The 22,158-nt window shown below is 44.5% G+C and overlaps 1 protein-coding gene and 1 long non-coding RNA gene across 8 annotated transcripts in view; one reads left to right on the forward strand and one right to left on the reverse strand.

Annotated features, from left to right (window-relative positions):
* The window catches only part of LOC147260644 (uncharacterized), a 110,515-nt gene that overhangs the window by 51,341 nt on the left and 37,016 nt on the right, over positions 1 to 22,158 (forward strand). The window lies entirely within an intron of this gene.
* The window catches only part of pbx3b (pre-B-cell leukemia homeobox 3b), a 57,530-nt gene that overhangs the window by 2,178 nt on the left and 33,194 nt on the right, over positions 1 to 22,158 (reverse strand). For 2 of the 7 annotated variants that reach the window (XM_086207329.1, XM_086207330.1), the window contains exons 3-10: positions 10,871 to 11,112; positions 9,323 to 9,513; positions 8,257 to 8,392; positions 7,485 to 7,514; positions 3,135 to 3,300; positions 2,464 to 2,541; positions 1,894 to 2,006; positions 1,060 to 1,149 (exon numbers count right to left, since the gene is read on the reverse strand). In XM_086207329.1, coding sequence (XP_086063455.1) covers positions 1,060 to 1,149; positions 1,894 to 2,006; positions 2,464 to 2,541; positions 3,135 to 3,300; positions 7,485 to 7,514; positions 8,257 to 8,392; positions 9,323 to 9,513; positions 10,871 to 11,112 — 1,046 coding nt within the window. The remainder of the gene's footprint in view (positions 1 to 1,059; positions 1,150 to 1,893; positions 2,007 to 2,463; positions 2,542 to 3,134; positions 3,301 to 7,484; positions 7,515 to 8,256; positions 8,393 to 9,322; positions 9,514 to 10,870; positions 11,113 to 22,158) is intronic. The other 5 variants (XM_086207331.1, XM_086207332.1, XM_086207334.1 and 2 more) reach the window with 3 other exon arrangements.

Raw genomic sequence — 22,158 nt, forward strand, 5'->3', positions numbered from 1 at the left:
AAAACAGGAGCGCCACTTACCCACAAATATTATATTACTTAAGTCTTTTTGTTCAGCTTTTCTTTGCTGGGATGCAAAGTTTGACTGTCAGTTTCTATTTTAGTCGAGATGGTAGAAAGCTCTAGTGAGCCACAAGGTCTACACTGCACATGGAAGTGAGAAACCTGGTGAGAAAGTGAAAAACACTTGATCCTGCTCAGATCTGACATGTCTTATAGCAATGAAGCTTCAGCAGAACCGAAATGACACCAGAAGCTTTGAATTCAGGCAGCATCCTGCAGCATTTGTTTACATACGTGTCGACTCTTCTGCCTCATACCTTTTTTTTGTTGTTGTTGCGAAACACAACGGTGTTAAAATAACTTAAAAAATGTATTATTAAATGTATTATTTGTGATATTTCAAATAATACTGACTGTGAATATTCATGCATTACAGCCAACGGGCGTGACGATATAAAGAGAGCGAACACGGCTCTGATACAGTGAACTGAGGGAGTGAGAGAGAAGCTGTCTGCTACTATTCTCTTCGCTCTCTCACTCCCTCGCTCTCTCACTCTTTCCCTCCTCATCCTCTCTCATCAGCAAAATTAATCTTTACTCTGATAGCTTCAGATTATGCACTGCTTTACAAAAAGGCGCCATATCAGACCTCATCAAGGAAGATGGAATTCACGTCTGGAAAGGGCTGCAGGCAATCACATGTTCATATTTTATCGTAAAGATAAGACCAAGGGAAGTTCTGTGAAGCATTTCAAAACACCTAAATGTAACAGATACCAGGCATCCAAAACATATGTAGATAAATTTATGTGTTGTGTGTGTGTGTGTGTGTATATATTTTAATCTAATTGAGTCAAAGTATTAAAAGATTCAATGCTGTCATGCAATTGGTTTTATGAAATGCAACTTTTATTTCTGTCAGGTGAATTTTTTTTTTTTTTGGAAAGCTCAAAGCATGAAATGCACCTGTTCAATATATATTCATAAAATGCCATTAGGAAAAGAGTATGCTGTCCTGTCACATTGGCTGCGTGTCAACAATGAAGGAATTACTTACATTCAAACCATGTGGACTATACATTGTGTTCCCCCCAAGAGCATCACTGTATCCTGCCGTCTGACTGATAACATGGCGCAGGGTATCCACCTGAGGGGACAGACAAGGTGGACAAAGCCGTTCAACGTGGTGTCTCGCAGCGGGCCAACACTAAGTGTAAACATGCTCGGTGAAGCAACAGATACTGACTAGTGTGAAATCACAAAAGCACTCCCGAGACAGCAAACGTGCTAACCAGATTTGTAACACAGCTAATAGATTCTCTAACAGAAAAATAAAAGACATTGCTCGCATGCTGAAACCTGCTACTGCTACGGCTGCGTCAAACGGGCTTTGGTGTTTGACCTTAATCACGAAACAACATTGTTCTCCTAAGTGTATGTTTGTGTAGCTGCATTAAACTAACAAAATGGAAGACATCAACAACAAACAGGATGAGACAGAAGGAAAAAAATACAGCAAAGAGGAGGGTGGGGGGGGGGGGGCACAGTACCAAAAACCCAATACCAACCCAAGAGCTCAAGTCAAAGCCAAATGCATTCACAAAATGTTCATTAAAGATGTCAGGAATTGCTTTGTGGCATGATAGCAGTGGGGTGGGATTATATTTTGGCTGCCAAAATATTCCATCCAAAGCGAAATAGTCATTAAACACTTATCGGCGCTATCGGAGGCCTCGCTGCGGTAATTTGGGCCGTCCTCGCATGAGCGGCGTTTTCCTATTTGTTGCTTTAATGTGCTTCAGACTGCACTGTGGATGGCTCAGTACACAGGCAAGACAAGGACAGCTCTCTGCACTGGTAGTCAGGAACTGTCCCCGATTGCGGATCCTACCTGTGACTGTACATTGGCTCCGACTTGTGCCCCTTGGTAAGAATCCCCATTCAGACTCTGCATGCTCAAGAACATGTCCCCAGAGTTTGGGAGGTTAAAAGAACCTGAAGAACCTGGAGAGGGAAGATGTAAGTAGCTGAATACATAAGAGGGCTAGCAAGGGAAAGCACACACACACACACACACACGCGCGCGCGCACAATCACACACACACACACGTGTCTGAACACACCGACCCAACTCAAGCAGACAAATACACTAAAGAAAGACTCCCATAAAGCAAGCAACTACAAGAGTGGACAGAAAGGGAGGCAAATAAACCAACAGAAGAGGACGATATGCAGGAGGGTTTACGGATCTTTGTTGTTTTTTTTGTTTTTTGTGTTTTTTTTACAAATGCGGCGGACACAAATGAAATGAATATCACATGACACAAGGGACCGGGTCTATATGTGGTTGGTCGCTTAAGCTCCCAATTGTTCCACATCACCTACTTCCAATCTAACGTTGGTGGGAGGTATCACATGGTAAATGACAAGGACAATAAGAAGCTTATGAAAAGACCAGTACCAGTAAACATGTTGGTTAAAAGAGTGTTTTTGCTCTCTGCAGAATCCAGCTGAAACTCTTCATCTTTCATCTGGAATCCTGGGTGCAAGAAAAAGGGACCACTTCATAAGCTTACCACATCCCGATGCAGGTCAACCAAGTCCAAACTCAGCATTATGTTATAGTCATTACTGGGGACTAAGCTTGCCCTTTTAGGCTCTGTGCTTTATGTGACTCGTGCTCAATACGAATAGCATACTATTCCATTTTGATATAATACTATTACTGTAGATAAAATGCTCCCAGCAATCATGTTCACATTTATTTAGCAAATAAAGGCACCACTACTCAGAGGAACTACATACCATTACATTACAGATGACAGGAAGTTGACAGAAAGTCAAGGGAAAACAAATCCCATCACATTCTTTCTGAGTTCTCTCTTTTTATTTTGCCAAAAATACAAGTGTTCTCGGTTCACAAGTCAGGAACGTTCTCTTTATGCATGAGTTTGCTTGGCATCAACTGTCTTATAGACAGGAGACACTGTGATCCCCAAGCTGGGAGCAGAGCCTGTCACTCTCGCCTGCGTGAATGGTGCATGAGAGAGCGAGGCAGGTAGGCAGCAGGTTAAGGGCTGAGGTACAGGGCATATCTTTGATTCTCTGTTGACGATATGCAGGAGTGCCTACCGGAGTTCGGTGTGGTAGGGGAGTTGGCCTGGCTGTTCTGCACTGCAGCGGCTGCAGCGTGTGCTGCGTTTACAGCAGTCTTGGCAGCATACAGGTTGGCCTCTTCCTGAAACTTGCCGATATTTTTCTTGTACCGGATCCTCTTGTTGCCGAACCAGTTGGATACCTGTGTGGAAGAGCAGAGGGAGGAGGAGCAGAGGAGTCAGACGTCAAGCAGCCACAGCACCGTGCACTGAGCAGTGTGACTGTTTCAAGATGTCATGTTTGGGTCCATCAAGTACCCAATTCCCAGCCCCTGCAGTAATGTCCACCGGGTACACAAGCTAATTAAGCCATAATCAGGAGCCACTTGTGTCTTCCCAAGGATGGGAGCATGACATGCTCTCCGTTCTGTCTCCTGACAAAATGAAAACACAAGGGGCTGCTTCTGCGTAACACGTCAGTTATTGTATGTGGCTCGTTGTTAAGGATACAAATTTCCCCTCAGTGAGACACAGACGGGTGACAAATGAAAGGAAAAAACTGAATAAATGAATGTAGAAACATAACGAACGCAGATGTTTCCATACAGAGCGATCCATGATTTGATGGGGATGAAATTGTGTAAATTATAAACTGCAGATCTCAACCCTGCTGATGGTCTGGTGGAGATTTTGGACCGAGGTGTTAGGTGGAGGTCTCTGCCACCGTCTAAAGACCAAATGAGTGAATATCTTTTGGAAGAATCTCCTCCAATAGAGTTTCTGAGGTTTGTCCTGTAGAATTCATGCCAGGACTCAGTGAAGCATCAGTGGCCTTTTTGTAAGGCACATGAAGACAGTTTTTCCTGTAATTCTTTACCCATCTGTGCACGCATGTTTATGAGACAATTGCAGATCACCATGTTATCTTCTCCTGTTTCCTCTCATCACGGCTGTCTTTTTACAATTTAAAAGTGAGGAGAGTAAACGTTTGGGAGTGTGTGTGTGTGTGTGTGTGTGCGTGCTTGTGTTTATACATATTCAGATTCAAACAGAAACTGTTCTTATTTAATAAAAAAGGAGTGTAAAGACCCTGTCGACATGAGACACAATAAACAGATATTTGGGGCAGTTAGTGTTAATTGATGTGTTAATTAAAATGAATATTTTACCATAGAGAAACGGAGCTCTACAGGCTGGGGGAAGCGTTGAAGTCAAATGATTTGTGCAGTTGGGAATTGCTAATTTTGTTGAATTGTAATGATAACATCAAACATCGGTCAAAGACTAAAAAGTAGTATGAACCTCGTGTGTGTGTGTGTGTGTGTGTGTGTGTGTATAAAACGCTGGCTCTGAAACAACACTGGAATAATAATGCGATGATGCTTGCTTTTAATGGTTCTATAAATTAGACTGTCTTGTCGCTGTGCTGCCGCCACCCCCCTCTCAGACCCTGCAGCCCACCGCTGGACCAGCCAAAGAGCAGCTGCCCCTAATGATGCTTTATTTAATTTCTACCCATAAGCTTAAATTTTAATATCCCCAGCAGCCTGCCAGTGTTGTGGCGTAAAAACTGACTGGATTTGCAGGACAACAGATCATTTCTATCCTGCATGTCTCTGTGCTCTAAATCTTTAATATCTAAGCAATTAAAATTAATGACCATTCAGGCGAGCCCCACTGTTGGCAGCAGGGTTTCCTTGACATCAATTGTTTGATGGGTTTACCTAGAGGTTAAACTAACAAGCAAGGTTTAATTGGAAGCAATGAAAGCCCTGGCCATCATCCTTTTTACTTAACCCGCTTACAGTGGATTGTAGAGCCAAAGATGACGTAATATTCTCACTCTTGGAGACAGCTCGCACAGTGCCCAGAAAACACCAGAAATCTTTGAAAATGTTTTCCCATGGTGTTAATTTAACAACACACAAACCTGGTTCTAAAAAGACATTCATCATGGAGACTGACTTCGCTAATGTGACCACGAAGAAACAAATCCTACGTGTTTATGTTGCAATATGACAGTTTAAATATGACATTTTTTTATTCTGCTCATGTCCACTGTGATTAAGTGTGTCATGACTGTATTCTACCCCTGTAAGGTGTTACAGGCCAGAGCAGACTCCGTCATCAAATCCCACACACACACACACACACACACACACACACATTCTCTCCTGCCCACTGAACTCCGGCGTTGGTGATTCTCTGGTTCAGCTAAATATTGAACAAATGTAAGGCTGCGTAAGGTGTTCAGCACAGCCCAATCTACAGAACTAATCCCCCTTTTATCTCGTGGAAGGGTCGTGCATTCAGTCGCCCTCCTGTGTGTGTTGGCGAGAGGGTGTGAGGCTGAATTACCTGACATCAGCGCCGTGAAGGCAGTGACTGTATAATGACCGTGCAAAGAACACAATACCATTGCCTTCATTGCTCCCCACCAGAGAGGCTGAGGAGCCGTAGTTAATAATTCAGACTATTTCACCCCATTTCAGGTCAATACTGTTCGCTAGACAATGAAAGGCAATGCATGATCTGTCCACGATCCCAGTATAACAGAGGTTGTAGAGCTCTACGCCTTAAATATAAAGAAGGTCTTGCTAGCTGTGATACCATCAATTATACAGGCTCTGTTAATAATGAATGAAGTTTCTCTAAATTTACAGTGATCCGAGATATTGAGTCGTTGCTCAAACAAAGAAAGTCTAATGGTAATGCAAATTCATATCAGCTCTGGGATTTGCTTAAAACGCTGAACACCCCAAATCACAGATTACATCAAATATTGCCTCTGGAACAGATAAACCCCGAGTCTCATGATATCAGAGATCTCCTCCACCAGTCTAGTGATTTCTACAGGCCAGATAGTTGTTTGGATGTCGGGGAGAATGTACACCGCTTATATTTAATCAACAGTTTGTGGGAAATTAACACTTTAAATTGTCCACTGTACTGAAACAAAGAGAGGACAGAGCAAATCCCTTTGCAACACAGAGAGAGCCTAAAAAAAACCAACCAAATCTGAAAATTAATGACTAAAACAATGCTTTTTTGATAGGTTTTTGCTGCAACTGCAATAAACAAAGATAGTTTTCCTCTGTGACTGTGCATTGGTTTTACAAACCAACAGCAAAACCTCAGAGAATGTCCTCAGCCTGCACTAGTAGTGGCATCCCTCGCTCACAGCAACACTCAGCAGCCCCGGCATGTGGCGGAGGACATATGACGGCACCCGCAGTAACATCAGACGCTCGCTGCTTTCAGTTATAGCCAACAAATTTCCTAATTAATCAAATCAGGCACATCAAAAAGTTCAATAATAATATTCATATTCAAAATTTACAACAGAAGCATTTTCCTAAGGGCATCTGAAAATGTAAACCAAAGACTGGATCTAAATCGGAGAAATCTGCATTTGCATTTAATCCCTGCTAAAATGATGCAGGGGGTTTCGTCAGCAATGATGTATTGAGCGAAGCCGACGACGGCTATTGGCATACCATTCACGATGGATGGGTTTTACTTAATGAAGTGTTTGTGTAATCAACAAAAGCCCACAAAAGAGTTTTGACAAATTATGTAGCTGAGCCCTCAGTGCAGCCACAGCGAGCGGTTTGTGACTGAGCGGCCGGAGCGCTGTGAGGGATAACACACTTAGGGTGTACGAGGCGTCACGTCGAGCCTCTGACTTTTTTACGCCATTAAAATGAGCCAAAGCACTAAGAATAAGTCAATAATAATGTCTGCCGTGGACTCTGCTCGTCGAGGAGTACACCACTAATGGGGCCTGAGAGGAGTTCAAGTGAATTTTTTAAAAGCCCTCTAATTTCTCCAAAGACTAATTCCTTCTCATGGGAAGTCGTACAGCAGCCTGTTTAGCGAGGCACTCAGAAAACAACACAGCAGCGCTCCAGTTGTGAGGCCCATTTCTTTAACTGCTATAAAGCAGACAGTGATTGCAGGTGGGTGGGTGGGGGGTAAGTAAACTAACTGGAAGATCCAAAAGACCACGCAACCTGTCGACGCTACACAAGAAACAAAATAGATGTGGCAAACAATAGCAGGGAAAAAAAAAAAGTCATGTGACACATAGTTTGTACACATAATGATGATAACATTGGTGTGGTTTCAAAAGAATCACAAATAGTCGTGTACTTGTGTGACTGACGGTGGGATGTGAATGCTGAGAATTCGTATCCACTCTTTCTAAAAGTCAAGCTTTAGATATTCATGATAGCATTAGCATTGATCCAGTCGTGTGAGGGAGGGAGGGAGGGGAGGGGAGGGGGGGGGGGTCTGTGTAGTGAGAAACTGTGAGGCTATTACATACATCAACAAAAGGAGGTACAGAGAAATGAAAAACAGTGGATCAGGAGAAGTTATGACATACCTGTGATACTGTGATGGTGCTTCCCACCCCCTGAAGGCAAAAAAGAATGGGCTTTTACAGTATCTGACTCTTCATGACTACACTCATATACCCCTCAACACCCCCTCCCCGCACAGAACAAAACACTGCAGATTAATCGTTATGGTATAGATTAATGTTCCTCTGATATTGTGTCTCATAAGGACATCCATAGAACAATAGAGTATAAATATAGTCACAATCATATAGCAGGAAAGAGAGAGAGAACAAGATAATAAGACTTTAGATGTGGGGGGGTTGGGTGTGGGAGAGATATTGCCTTCAGGTTTACCCAGCAAAGAGGCGATGCTAAATATTAAGAGGGGAAGTTGTAAAAAATACCAGCCCTGTGCAGATTAAATAGCTTCCTTTTTTATTTTTATTTTTTTTTGTTTTTACTTCCCTTATGACCTGAGCGACTGACCAGGCGAGAGAGAGAGAGCACACGTGGTGGATGGGAATGAGAGGGGGGGTGGGGTGGGGGGGTGGGGGGGGTTGGCGGGGGACCCAGCGTCGGGGCAGCTCAGGAAGAACAGCATAGTGCTTTGATTGAGGCCAAGATGATGGGCCTCCCCTCCCTGTGGCCCTGCTCTGACTGACTGGGACCAGCCTTGACTGAAGCATCATTAGCCAATCACAATGTCAAGGTTAGCTAAGGACATTGGTGGCGGGGACCTACGGTAACTGTCCCTCTACACCTCACTCGTTCCCACCCTGATTACCCACCAGCTACTATTAGATGAGTGCTACCCACCTGGGAAACTGTGATGCTGCACTTCTTGGCCAGCTCCTCTTTAGCCTCCTCGCTGGGGTAAGGGTTGCTGAGGTGCGAGTAGAAGTATTCGTTCAAAATTTCCGTCGCCTGCTTGCTGAAGTTTCTCCTTTTCCGCCTGAGTGGGGAGCAAAACGAGAGAGAGGCCGAGCGAGCCTATTAGCGGGACCAGCATTAACCCATCCATTTGGATCGCACAAATTGCGCAATCAATCTCACACATAAATGGTGAAAATAATGAGGAATGGGCTCTAAGGGCCCTCAGGAGCAGGATATCGTGTCCTGCTCCAAGAGGCTCGTCAACACACAGAAGACCGGACTCCAACCAATAAACTGACACGCACACACACTCACCAAAACACACACACACACACACACACACACGTACACAACCTCAAAACACATACACTGTTTAATTTGGTCTGTTGGTCTCCAATTTCCAGTCCAAGCGTGTAATGTGTAGAGTTTAGTGCAGCGGATGGGTGGGCTTCGTGATGGAGCGCAAAGCCCAGTCGGAGTGCATCTCGGTACATTATAGAAATCACAGCATGCACAGTTGAGCATTGTTCCTGAAGTGCCACAGCCCCAGGGATCTCCAGTAGAAACAAGCCAACTCTAACTAGATCTGGGTCCCCTTCCCTCCCAAGGGCACTACTTATCATGTTCTTGAGCATTTGCTTATTTTTGCCTTGTTTACTACGCTTCACACAGGCAGTGGGCAGCAAATGTGCTTCCACTCTGCTTGTGTGGACCAAACTTGTGTTGCTCCCTGCAAAAATGCCGCGCTGTTAGCGATTAGAGTAATCCACAACACCTGCTATGACCTCCCCTCCATCCATTACACGTGATTCAGCCCTCGTTTCATCTGCTCCTAACTGCTCGCAGGTGTAAGGCCGCGATTGTCTTGGAAAACTGATCACGCATGGAACACGGGCAGAAAAACAAACTACAGACCTGCACCAAATGTAGAAATGAGCCTCAGAATGGGGCTCCATGGGCCATTTCTAGAGTCTAAAACCACACACACGAACACACATCAACCACTGACCTGGCATCGAGGAATCTGGAGCGCAGGATCATGACGGCCTCGCAGGTGCTCTGTTTCAGTTGCATTTGGATGGAGCTGAACTTACGGTGGATGATTCCCACCATGCGCTCAATCTCTTTGGGAGAGATGGGCCGCGTGCGAGACTGCTCTCTCAGCAGGTTCATCACATGGGTAGTGAATTCGTTACACGCCTGTCGAGTGAAACGGAGACACAAACAGCCAAAGTGAGTAGTAATACACCACACAGCAGTCAGCTTGTTAGAACTCCAAAAGCCCTTTTGACTGTTCTTCTAAAGTTGCATATAGAAATGAGTTCATTAGACAGCGGCTCTTTTTGTTAAAAGCTTCAACATAGTGCGGTGTTTATATATTACTTTGGCATAATAGGTGAAGTCATCTATGAATATAAATGCCAATTCGCAATTTGGCTTGGGCCTAATGCAGATCGAATTTAAACAGCTTTTCGTTAAACCAGTAGTTCATACATGATTAATTAGAATAACTCATTTACGTAGTGCACACTTTAGCTCATTACTCTGAGTAAAATTCGTTAAGTATTTACATTTAGATAATTAAAACCTGGAAACACCCTTAAGAAAGATGCATTCACTCCAGGCAAAGTGTTGTATGCCCCCACAAACCCACCTCCTCTCTCAGAGAGTAAATTAGTCTAATTTACCTCGCTGGCTTGCTGAGGCATCACTGTTGCACCTTCTATTTTTCCCATAATGCCTCTGTGTTTCATGACAGGCTCAAAGTGCTCAGTAAAAGAGCTGATCATACCTCCATTTAACAATAAGGCATGCCTGGAATCTCTATATATATCTACATAATGATGATATAATCATCTACATTTTTTCAATTATTTCCAAGCTGATAACACATCTCTGCTCTCATGCATACAATTTTCTCTCTCATGCAGGGAGAAGCTGTTCTCCTGCAACATGGTGTGCACTTAAACTGGCCATGATGCGAACAAAGTCAACGTGAAAGGAGAACACAATTAATAGCAAAAGGCATTAAGAGGTGCAGGATTAAAAAAAAAAACCCTGATGTTTACGTAAAAGATTTTCTTGTGATAAATTTGCACCTATTGCTGTAAAAAGTAATCCAGTGTCATTTGTTTTATAACAAAAATAATTGTGAGGCAGACGGAGAAAGAAGCGAGACGCCAGGAGATCTGCAGCCGTATTTCAGGTGACAAAAACAGTTATTTTTGCCGTGTTTGTGCAGCAGCGTGGCACAGTTGTCCGGGAGAATCTCCTCAAAATAATCAAACCAGGCAGAATCTGTTACCGAACTGGATATTTCTCACCCCGAATGTGTTAAGAAATATATTTGAGTGTATTCTTGGGTTGTAAAATAAGATTTGGCCACCATGTTGGAAACAACCAAAGCACCGTCCAAGTATGTGGAGCGTCATCAGTCACGTCGTCTGTTGTTGGAAATTCATAGAAACAGGCTCAGATGTAAAACTGTACGCGCCTTTTCATAAGAAATCCTCTGAATGTTTGGTGTTGTTATGTTGCTGCTCTGGCTCCTCCGTACCTGCTCGTACTTCTCCAGCTCTGTGTGGTAGATCTGTCTGATCTGGGTGAGTTTGGCTCTGTAGTCGGAATGTTCAATGGAATTGTCAGCCGCTCCGCCCGAGGCTGCGGCTGCAGCTGCAGCGGCGGCAGATCCGCCACCTTTTTCTGGTCCTGCCACGCCCTCTGCCAGCAGCATGTTGTCTAAACGCATGAGCTGAGGGTCTGGAGGGTCCTCCTCCTGGGCGCCGCGGATGCTCAGACCTGAAGTGACACACAGACGGGGACAGAGGGTCAAATTATGACGTCCAGTGTTTCAGAACGAAAAAGAAAACAAAGTAAGATATCGAAAATAAGGAAGCGGATGAAGTAATAAGGCCAGACTGATCTGTTAGGAGCAATTAAGAGCATCATGTCTGTGCAGCCGTCTACTACAGTGTGACGTTTCCCCTGCAGGTGCATAGTGGCTGCCTCCTGCATATGCGCTATGTTCCTGTCGCCCGTGTCTATGCCTGTTCTTTTATTTACACACTGCACTGCACAGTGTGTACAGGAAGGCTGACATGACAGCAACATCCATAAACTGACAAATGCTCAATGGTGAAGTGGCACTTCTAGTCTGTGAAAGGATCTGAAACAAAAACCTCTAGCAAGTGTCTCCATCTTTGACACAGTCAGGAACTCCTGCACGCTACTGCTCCTTTCCTCATCTGCCTGAAAAGATTTCAATCCTGATTTTGCAACATCTGAGTAACACAAAGGTGCTCCGGCAAAATGAGTGCAGAGTGAGTTTTATGTAAAGTGCGCCTTCATTAATTCTGTTTATGCAATCAGAGCCTGCTGTTTATGTCGTCTGGTTTTCTGTCTCGCCGGTCTGTCAGCGAGTCATAATCACCCTGCACGTATGCACACCTGGACGCCTCGCCGGTACGACTACCACACAGGGCTTCCCAAACGATAAACAAAGCAACAAAAGGCTCCACTGTGGGTCAAAGGAGTCTGAGCGATCCGGTTTCATAAGTGGATAAAAATGCGGCTCAATGGGCAGTAAATACTGAGTGGCTACTCAAACGTTATGATTACCAGAGTTGTTTCAATTCAATAATCCCTCCCGCAATTCAGGGATTTTCAACAGCTCATTACAGCTACATTAAGATATGGCTGGCCTCTGGATTCTAAATAAGATGATTAGTTGCTCTATTGTGTCAGCCAGTAGGCATGCAATCAGAGAAGCCCTTTTACCACGCTTTGACCGACTGACCCTACACACCACCCACAGGAGTAAACACTCCTTTCCTCTTTTGTTTTGTTCTTACAAACACATTCCGGAGTAAGAAAAAGAGCAGGAAACACATCATCTTGTAGCCACTCCTCTTGATGTTTTCATCTCTGTTGTTGAGCCACAGTGTCAGTGAAAAACAAATTTGCCTCTATTTCTGGATTGGCTGGCGTCGAGTCTTTTAGGTGTAATGGTGTGAGAGGAGTGGATGAATGTGGCTATTTGTGTTGGAGACATTGAGATGCTGGACAAGGCTTCATCGGGCTCGCCGAGCCAAGCCAGCCATGTGGACAATATGCCGCTGCTCCACTAACCCTCATCCACATCATACTCCACCCAAAGCCCTCATTCTGGAACGCCGCGGCTGTTTCTCTTCCAGTTTGTGCTACGTGAAACAAAACGGCACATGACTCAAATGTGGACTGAGCGGACGCCTGGCTACATATCTCACCGTGCTCTAATAGCTGGTGGTTTGTCTGCCACTATAGCTCATATTTTCCTAATTCAGTATTTACTCCCACTCTCTGATTCAACATGAGCTCAGCAGGTTGTACTTTCTCTTTTGTGCTGCGGCTGGAGGTAAGTAGGTAGGCACGTTTTTCATGTCAGGTATATTAAATATAACTCTGGGACGCAGTGTACATTTCCACACCAAACCCAGTTGTCACTTTCACTCCACTCACTCTATATCCAGGGGAAATGCAGCTCAGGGAATTTACAGGGCTTTTCAGCTAAATGGGCATAAATCACTGGTTTCATTCAAACTAAATAATCACAGACCATAAAGAGCTACTTGTCTCTTACCATATATTACCACAAAGTTCCCGTGTGCAATAATGTAGCCATTCACAGCAAAGGAAACCAGAGCGAGACATTAGAAAGTGACATGTAATCCTGTTAGTTCACTGACATGTGGAGTGGCCGTGACATTTTTATCATACGTGTCCATTTCTATTTGGAAAATCAGCAGGATAAAAATGATTACTGCACTGCCCTGAGAAGTAGACGGCCCTGCAGGAGTCCACCAGGGTGTATTTGTGCCACGACAGCTCTGGCGAGCCATTCATAACATACATGTTGGGAGGGATGATGTGCCTGTCTCACATTCAAGCTGATAAACACTGCAAATTATAGAAAAAAAAGCAGAAGAAATATATATATATATATATATATATATATATATATATATATATATATATATATAATATAAAAACAGTACCATGCAACTCTGTCTCTTGTTGCTGCGCACCTTTGTTAGGGAGCAGAGTCCCTGTCTCAGCTCAGCATCATCACACAACTTTCTCCAAATAGGCTTCGGCTAGATAATATCTTTAATTTGCTGTGTGGTTGACAAATCTGTATAGTAAGTTGCAAAGCCACATTCTGAAATGCTGCTTGCCTGCTCAAATCTTTATCCTTTTTTTTTTTTCTTTTTTCTTTTTTTTTTGTCTGATGATATGGGTATTAAAACAAGTTTGGGCACCCGAGTTAGCGCTAATCCACCTCAACAGTCAAAGTGGGATTAATCTGGGTGCGAGGGAAAGTCGTGTCACCTTGCTACACCCTGCACGCGATAGCAACCTGAGAATAAGAATCCATATTACATCCATATACCAGTTATACGATGCTGGCTGGCTTAATTGCCAGGATTCATTTAATGACGTTAAAAGAAGAAGAAAAAAGGTAACAATAATGTAACATGTCCTTAATCGGCCTCATTCGTCATTCGACAATACAGGTGGGAAAAAGCACTGGTCTGTATGATTGTTCCTCATTTCTGCATGAGACAAAAGCTGTGATTAATCTCTCCCTATCAGTCAGGGGTGGGTCTTCTTTTCATTTTTTACAGGTTTCCCACACAGTATCAGAAACAAGGAAGTAACACATTTGTGAGATAAAGACAATGCAGCCTTTACCCTCATATTCTCGCTCTCTTCTCTGTTTATAATAATTTCCGGTCTGCAGCTGTTGTCTCGTACATCACTCCCTGCTTGAAGCCCTGACAGTGATCTGAGCACCGCCTCGGGCCGCTCTCCTTTCCTCCCACCTCTTCTCCCCCCTGTGCCCTCCTTTATTCTGTGGGCTTAGATGACCTTTGGCCTGCTGCTTGTTTACTCTCATCACTGAAGTGTGAGCAGGAGAGCCATAAAGGCAGAGCCCTGCTGGGTTAATGTGGGCAGCTGAGGAGGGAAAGAAGCAGCTCTGGGCTTCTCTGCCTCATTCTGCTGCTATGACTGCTCCGTCAGACCATCCACAAGAAGACCTCTTGCAGATAAAACAAGGAATTTTTATAATCTTTTGTGATGCATTTGTGATAATGCTGTAAAAGCCCACCAGAGTGTGTAGCAGGAAACTGTTCCTGCCTGTGTGTTTAGTGTTTGAAGGCATTGTTACTTCTATCGCTGTTTCCAAAACATCCTGTTCATTACAAGTAACCCTGACCTCCCGCTGCTCCTCTCCGAGCCACTGCCTTCAGCGAATGGCTCCAGCCACATATCGACACTCTGTTCATCTAATTGCATTGATCCCCAAAGGTCTCCAAAAGCTAACTAATCGAAACAGAATTTATTTTCTGTCAATATTTGCAAAGGTCATCTCCCTTAAAGCCGCGGAGTAGACCATGAGGAGGAGGACCGTGGCATCCAGCCTGTTACTGAGGCTCATCCAAGGTGAGCTTTTACTCCGCGTTGGCAGTCGGGATCCAAGGCTTCTAATCCACCGTGTTATTAAAACCCGCTGCCAAAGCAACACACTAGAGACTACAGAGGGCTTAGAGTATCCGTTTCACAAAGAGGCCAGTGTCACCGCAGCCGTGTTCCACGTCTCCTTTGACTTCATATCATCTCCTTTGTCATGGCGCCTGGATCAGTGACTTCCAGCTCCAGAAGCTGAGAGCTGGATCAAATTACCACTGAAAATCTTTTGTTCTGACAAATGAAACATAAGGATTCTCTTTCATTGATGTTCTTAAAGGCTTTTTTAAGCTTGGCCTACATCCACATGGCACAAAGAATCTGAGAGACTGCCTGCGGGCTCTCTCTTGCATGTACAGTAATTAACATGCCATTAACACATTAATACACATTAACTATTCCCAATGTTAATGGCAGAGTAATTACCATACCTGATACCACACTGTGGGGAAGCACATTTGCCATTTTGCGTTTCACTTTTCTCCCTTTTCTGTTGAGTGAGTGAAATGAATACATTTGGCGGGCGGCTCATTTTGCTTTTCTCCAAACAGTTTTTTTAACACTAGCCATGCACGAGTTTCACCTTTGTCATGACTATTTCAAATAGTAAGCAGCATTTCACAAACACAGTGTAGCTCTTTCAGCTCACTGTAACAAGCCACACCTGAAACAAGCATCATCCGAAACCACTGAGAGCTGGAGTGGACAGCCAGTTGGGTGATTAAACGCTGAGAGAAAGGAGCGAGGGAATGGGCCCCAAACTGGGGAATCCCTGTCTAGAACGATGATGTATTTCCTCCCACCGCGGTGAGTGATAAGCTAATCAGCTGTACTGACAGTGAAGTGTTGCAGCCCCCCAGATCTGGGTCAAGACTTCTCCCATTATACACCACCAGCACACTAAACAGACACCATGGAGGTGGTCGTGAGAGGAGGAGTGATGAAAAGACGCACGAGTGGTCCGAAAAGAAGATCTCTGTCAGTTCAGGTAGCCTTTGTCCCCTCAATGATGATCATGTGCCCCCCGACCCAGCCCCCCTCCAGAGGGGCAGTGTGAGCGGGGGGCGGGTGGGGTGGGGGGTTGCCCCCGTCGACCCGTGACGCCGAGACATGTGGGGATGGGGTAGGCAAGGGGGTGGGTAAGGACAACCCAAACAAATATCTTGAAGACATTTTGCCAAGCACACCAAAATTAATCACTGTCCCACGGTGGCACTGACATTTGTGGGAAGTGACACACAACATGACAGACTAGAGGGAGAGGATGAAAGGAGAGTGAGGGTGGGAGGGCTGGGTGAACAAGAGCCACTGTCACTCCTTGTGATCATGTGTGTGTGTGTGTGTGTGTGTGTTTATATTTGGACATGTGAGTGCCTGCTTTGTTTCCTGCCCTCTAAGACTCAATGTGGGCAAACGGCCAAGTGGTGTAGTGATGGCTGACCAGGCCTGGTGGTGGCGGCCGCACGCAGCGGTTGGGGAGAGCGGCCAAATGAGTGGACAGGACCTCCGCTACAGATCAGCAAACCGACTGACCCTACAGGACACATCCAGCATGGGGCTTCAACATAGGGCTCGCATGGTTCACGAGGTCTGCTAGTCACAGAATGATCACACAGACTCGGGTGCTTTCGCCAGACATATCCCATCTACCGTGAACGCGAAGGAGGAATATTTCAGTTTCTGCTATGTAGTTAGAGTTTTATTGCGTCTTGTGTTGCAATATTTAATTTCACTCTGTTATATTTTGTTCGCATTCTTTTCTGCTTTTTTTTTATATTGTATATTTCATGTATTGATGGTCTTGAGCTGCTAGCCTCAATTTGCTGCAAAGGTAGGCTGATTTGTTATTCAGACCCCAAGCAAATAATGCAAATGTGGCACTGAAAGCCACTTATGAAATACCCAAAGGCAACTAATCACTCCTCCTCTCGTTCCAGCCTTTCTGCAGCCTCCTAATTAGAAGATGGAGATTGCATGAAACCAGGTCACCCAGCAGGTCTTGTACACACCGATAACCAGGCAAATATGCAGACAAAACTTCATCCAGACACCAAGCCAAGCATGCATTATTTTAAAGGCTAGAGGTGAAAAAATAATGCTATTCAGGTTATTAATCCCATATATTTTACTGTATTATTCCAAAGAAAGGATTTCAGCTAGAAGCCTTTCGTGTATCTGCTCTGTATTTGTGTATGTACGTGTGCATGCATACGCTCATGTCGGCCTGTGTGCGTGTGAAGACTACATGCACGCACAGACAAAGAAACGACATTGGTAGCATACAGCCAACCATGATCCACTGCCAGAGAGATTATTCTTTGCAGTGGCATTTCTGCAAGAGAGTTGACAGTCCATCATTTAGATTTTGCAGTGTATCCACGAAAAGGCTGCATTGCCTGAAGCAGAAGGAGCTGCTCTTTCCTTCAGTGTCTTTTATAGAAAAGAATTCAGCTCCGAATGGCAAAGCCAGAATCCTTTGCTAGCTCTGCTATGAGGCAACTGAGGTTATGACACTGGAATAAGACTGCACTTGACGGGCGGAATATCAGCGCTTCCGTTTGCAAGGACTGATAAAGCTCACAAAAACACATCCATCTCAAACGTCTTAGGTTGCACGCACCTGAGCAACTGTTTCTGGAAGCATCCTGATGTTGCAGGTTAGGCTACTACTAGGTTTGCAGAGTGCAGTGCGAGGAGTGGGTGGGCAGATCAGGTCCAGGCCAAACAACTGCTTGTGACAGAAGCAGGCCAAAGAGGATGTTGAGACACGCATAGACTTAACAGGCAGCCGGCCTGCCATCCTCTCTTTTTCAGCTCTCCTTATACTCAACACATCACTTCAGATCCATTGCAAGTGTCTCTCACTGAGGATGGCAGGAATCACATAAGCAGGGGGTGAGAATCCAATCTCCCGGTTTTATTGTACACCTACAGATGATATGCAACCTTTTTTTTGTTGTGTAATACCCCGAGAAACAAGGTAGCAAAAAAGGTGATTTAGTGCTAATTATTGCCAGCATGTACTTTACACACCATTTAATGAGTTAGACTGGAGGCGTGGCCATCGGCTGTGACTTGCTCGCCCAGTTATCCAAGATGAACCGTGCAATCTCCCTCACGTCACCCCTGTCATGTGTACCAAATCCCCCTCCGCATCCAATTCCCTGCTAGAGCTTCACTGGAGCAGAGACGAGGAGGCACAAGTGAAGCAACACAACAGCTCCCGTAGCGTCTCCGTGCATGGTGAGGGAGAGAGAGCGGAGGAGGTGGGGGGCTGCTGGGAGCGGGGGGGGGGGGGGGGGTGCTGGGAGCTCACTCTCATAATTACAATAATTAACAGTTGCAGATTTAATTGGAAGGGAAGGCATTAACAGGAGGAACATTGTGGCCATGCGTGCAGAGGGAACCTTTGCTGCAAGACGCTTTTGTCTCCTCCGTACCTAATGGCGCTGTGGCTGCGGTCGGCGAGTGCTGACACAACACAACACAACCTAGCTGAGGGTTCAGACGGTGGGGCTTGTCAGGACTCAGACTGGAGGCAGATAATTAGGTGCCAGGTTAATGAGAGCACAGGCTCTTGATGGCATTTGGTTACTGTATGTGGGCAATTAATGACTTTGTTTTTGTGTTTATATTGCCCACTTGAGTGGAAAACATAATACATTATTCACCTCGGGCCTGTGTGTGCTGTTTGATGGAGTAGCAGTGACTGAAGGATCCGTTTCATTCATCGTTCTGAATGGTTAATTTGAAACAACACAGTATATATGTGGAGTTAGCAAAATGTAATCTCAGCTCGCTCGTGGCTACCACGCCGGATGACCTTTTCAGAGCGTATTGCCTCGTGTCGCCAGTCAAGCTCCAAAGACATTGAAGTTGCAGGTCAGGAGCAGGACAATGCAGCCATGACAACACAGCAGAACAAAGAAAGCAAACCCTTCGGCCGTAAGCGTTCAGTTAATTCAGCGTATCGGGTTTCGTAATGTATTTGTGAAATTCCATACCCCCTCGAAAAGCCTCGCTTTCATTCTGGAGGATTTAGCGGCGATGAATCCACTGAGAGGTCTTTAGACATCCTCTTCTTTAGCCCGACGACTCAACACCTCCTATTTTGGAGTGAGTTGTTCTCTTGCCTGTGGTGGCCAATTAGAGCGCCATAAGATAAATGGGCGCCCACAACTTTGATGTCCATCTTTTTAATAAGCTTTGGTTAAGATGACATCTGTGTGAAAGAGTTCAATATCTTCACAGTGGGAGAGAAAAGAGGTTTATTCTAAAATGAAATATCATGTAAATACTGCTGGAGGTTTAGACTGGGTGGGTGGTGAGGGGGTTCGTAGTATTGGCTGGGACTTTGGTGCCGCCATTTATTATCTTCTGCAGCAGTTGCGCAGATTAGTCAGCGAAAGATGATTTTTTTTTTTTTTTTTTTTTGAGCCTCGAAATCTAAGAGTTATCATCCTCGGCACAAACAAAAAATAGCATTCAATTACTGTATGAATTTATAAAACCCTGAAACAGGGCTGGGTCTCCTCAAGGACCGCACGATACGTGCCACGATTCACGGGTCAGTACAGCATTTGGTCTCGATAGGGTGCAGCATGATGGGACACATCTGCAAAATTCGAAATGGAGCTGAAAATCCAACTGGCTGTGTTCGCATCAGATGAACAACCCAACGGACAAACACCGTTAAAACGATTCCGTTCAAGTTTATTAGAACAATAAAGGGGAAGCAACGATCCACATTTTTTCCCCTCCAATTCAGAGATGCATCCGCTGCATCACAGCAACTTTTCCCATCCATATTATATTTATTAATTCTTAATTCATTAATTCACTATTTCATTAATTTTGTCACAGTTTATCAAAATAGTTGCAAAGTTGCACTGTTGCACTGCAATTAAACACACATAAATATAGCTGCCGTTACACATGGGTGGTAATATGATTATATCACAATATATTATGATACTCTGGAGTGGAATATTGATAGAGTATTGTGAAGAGAAATGTTGCAGTATATTGCTGTATCGATTTTATTGCACCTGGAAAAACGGTATGCAGCTTTTCATACACATATAAAGAAAAAAAATCACGACTTCATCTAAATACCAGCTAAAATGATTCAGAGTTAGCAATCACAAGGGGGACATTGTGTAACAATATCTAGAATAGGTTAATAAAACGGAGTAAGAGAGAACGGGAGGTGGAAAGAGAGCATATATATCTAACTGAGCCTACAGACGTTCTCAGTTCTACGGGTGTGTGTGTGTGTGTGTGTGTGTGTGTGTGTGTGTGTGTGTGTGTAACTCAGTCAGAAATAATGTAAATGTCTGGAGAGTCTTAAGACGGAGCAGGCCCGTATAAAAGCACCCTGTTTCAGGCTAGTAAAACAAGTCAATAAATACAGCGGAGAAGCCGCCGCTGTCTGCTGCACTCTCCTGAATGAAAACAGAGGTGAACTGCTTATTTTCAGTCTGGCACCAGAGGTTGACAGCAGCATTATGTGCGCTCATAGATTCTGACTATCACTCGTCACAAGCTATATCTGTCAACATTACACTCAAGTGCATTTTAGATGTAAAACACGCGTCGGCTGGGGAGGGGGGGGCAGTATTTATGACTTCATGTGGTCAGATGCTAAAGCAGCAACTGACCACGGTTGTTTTTTTTAAAGGACTCCTCTGTCTCACTCAATTCATCAGTTTGTCTTTCTGTTGATTCTCAAAGACAGAACAAACACAGAAGTATTATATGCAGTCGGAGGCACATCCTTCCTGCCTGGGCTCCAAATGGGAAGCTGATGACACAGACTGGGGCTAAATGGAAACACCATTAGGTAGGCAAACACTTCACTGCGATAACTTGTACCTGATTACCACGGGAAAGCACAGCCACAGTTCTCCTTTTTTTTTTTCATACTGTGTCAACACTTTGGGAAAGCAAATATCTCAGCGACTACCCTCCCTGCGCTTTAATCCATATGCTGCATTCTGTTTGACACCACAGATGTTACACTCCCAGGATTTTCAGAATAGGAAGAGCTACTCCTCGATGAGCAGTGGCTCGCTCGCTCGGAGCTACACAATGAATACACAAAGGTCACACACCGTATCACAGCGGGGCCAGCGTCAATCCTTTATTAAATTACCTAGCTATCTTATTTTCTGTCACCACGCTGATATGAGGGTTATCTTTTTCATTTATGCAGTGGATTTTCAGAGGATTATGCATTAAAGATTAAGGGTGTATATGCCTAACACCTCAGCACAACAAAATGCAATATCTCAGAAAATGCATGGCTTATGCGTGTGTGTGTGTGTGTGTGTGTGTGTGTGTGTGTGTGTGTGAGAGCGAGAGAGAGAGAGTGTGTGTGTGTGTGTGTGTGAGGAAAAGAAAGTGCTATAAAACAAATCTGCAGCAGCCAGAACCGGACAAGGTTTATTCTCCTCAGACAATACAAGCTGTGACTATACAGAATGTTTCAACCCTAAAATACTGTGGTAAGCAATACAAATCCCTTGGACAAAATGAAATGTATTAAACATGTGGATTTCATAAATCTCCCTTTCCTCGGGCTGGGTCAGAGGTATATTCACTGTAGAGCTCAGCAGGCACTTTTCCCTCATAGCATTGTTACTGCGAGTCGCAGGAGCTCCGAGTGGCTCCAAAATGAATGTCAGCAAAAGCTACACGGCGAGCAGCAGATCTTCACAGTAAAACGGTTCAAATCACTTACCCCTACTACTTTATAAGAGTATTACAGCGGTGCGGGGATTTAAAGGTTCACCATTGAAATATTACAACTAGTTGGACAACAGGATTGTAGATGTTAAACTGAGCAATGCAAGAGTTTACTCTCAGCAGTGCAATTCAAAAAAAAAAAAACCAAAAAAAAGCTCATTTGGATGTGAGAACAACACTGTTAAACACCCAACTGGGATCCCTTTAACCTTGAGCAGCATAGCAAAGGTAGAGGCAGCCCGGGGCTATGGGGGGACTGGCTACCACAACTCCCAGTGCCATGCTGCTCCACAGTGGGGGCCCAACATGACCAGATTGCCAGAGAGGCCATCAGAGGTGGTGGTTTCTGGATCATTCATCTGCTGCAACTCTCATTGAAGTTGCTCCATTATCTATTTGTTTAGTTTTCCCTTTCCCTTCTCATTAGAGGAAAAAGTGCTACGTGTTCACCTTGTGGGTGTTGAAGTCCATGACACACTTCAGCCAAGTATTGAGCCAGCATGACTGACCAAACCCAGCCAGAGAGTGTGTAACTGCCATATCGTGACGTATTAAGGAATGAAACGGACAGAAAAGCAGGAAACATTGAAC

The sequence above is a fragment of the Aulostomus chinensis genome, chromosome 6, assembly GCF_037954235.1.
Source record: "Aulostomus chinensis isolate RoL2024-O1b breed Wild chromosome 6, RoL_Achi_v1.0, whole genome shotgun sequence".
Classification (NCBI taxonomy): Eukaryota; Metazoa; Chordata; class Actinopteri; order Syngnathiformes; family Aulostomidae; genus Aulostomus; species Aulostomus chinensis.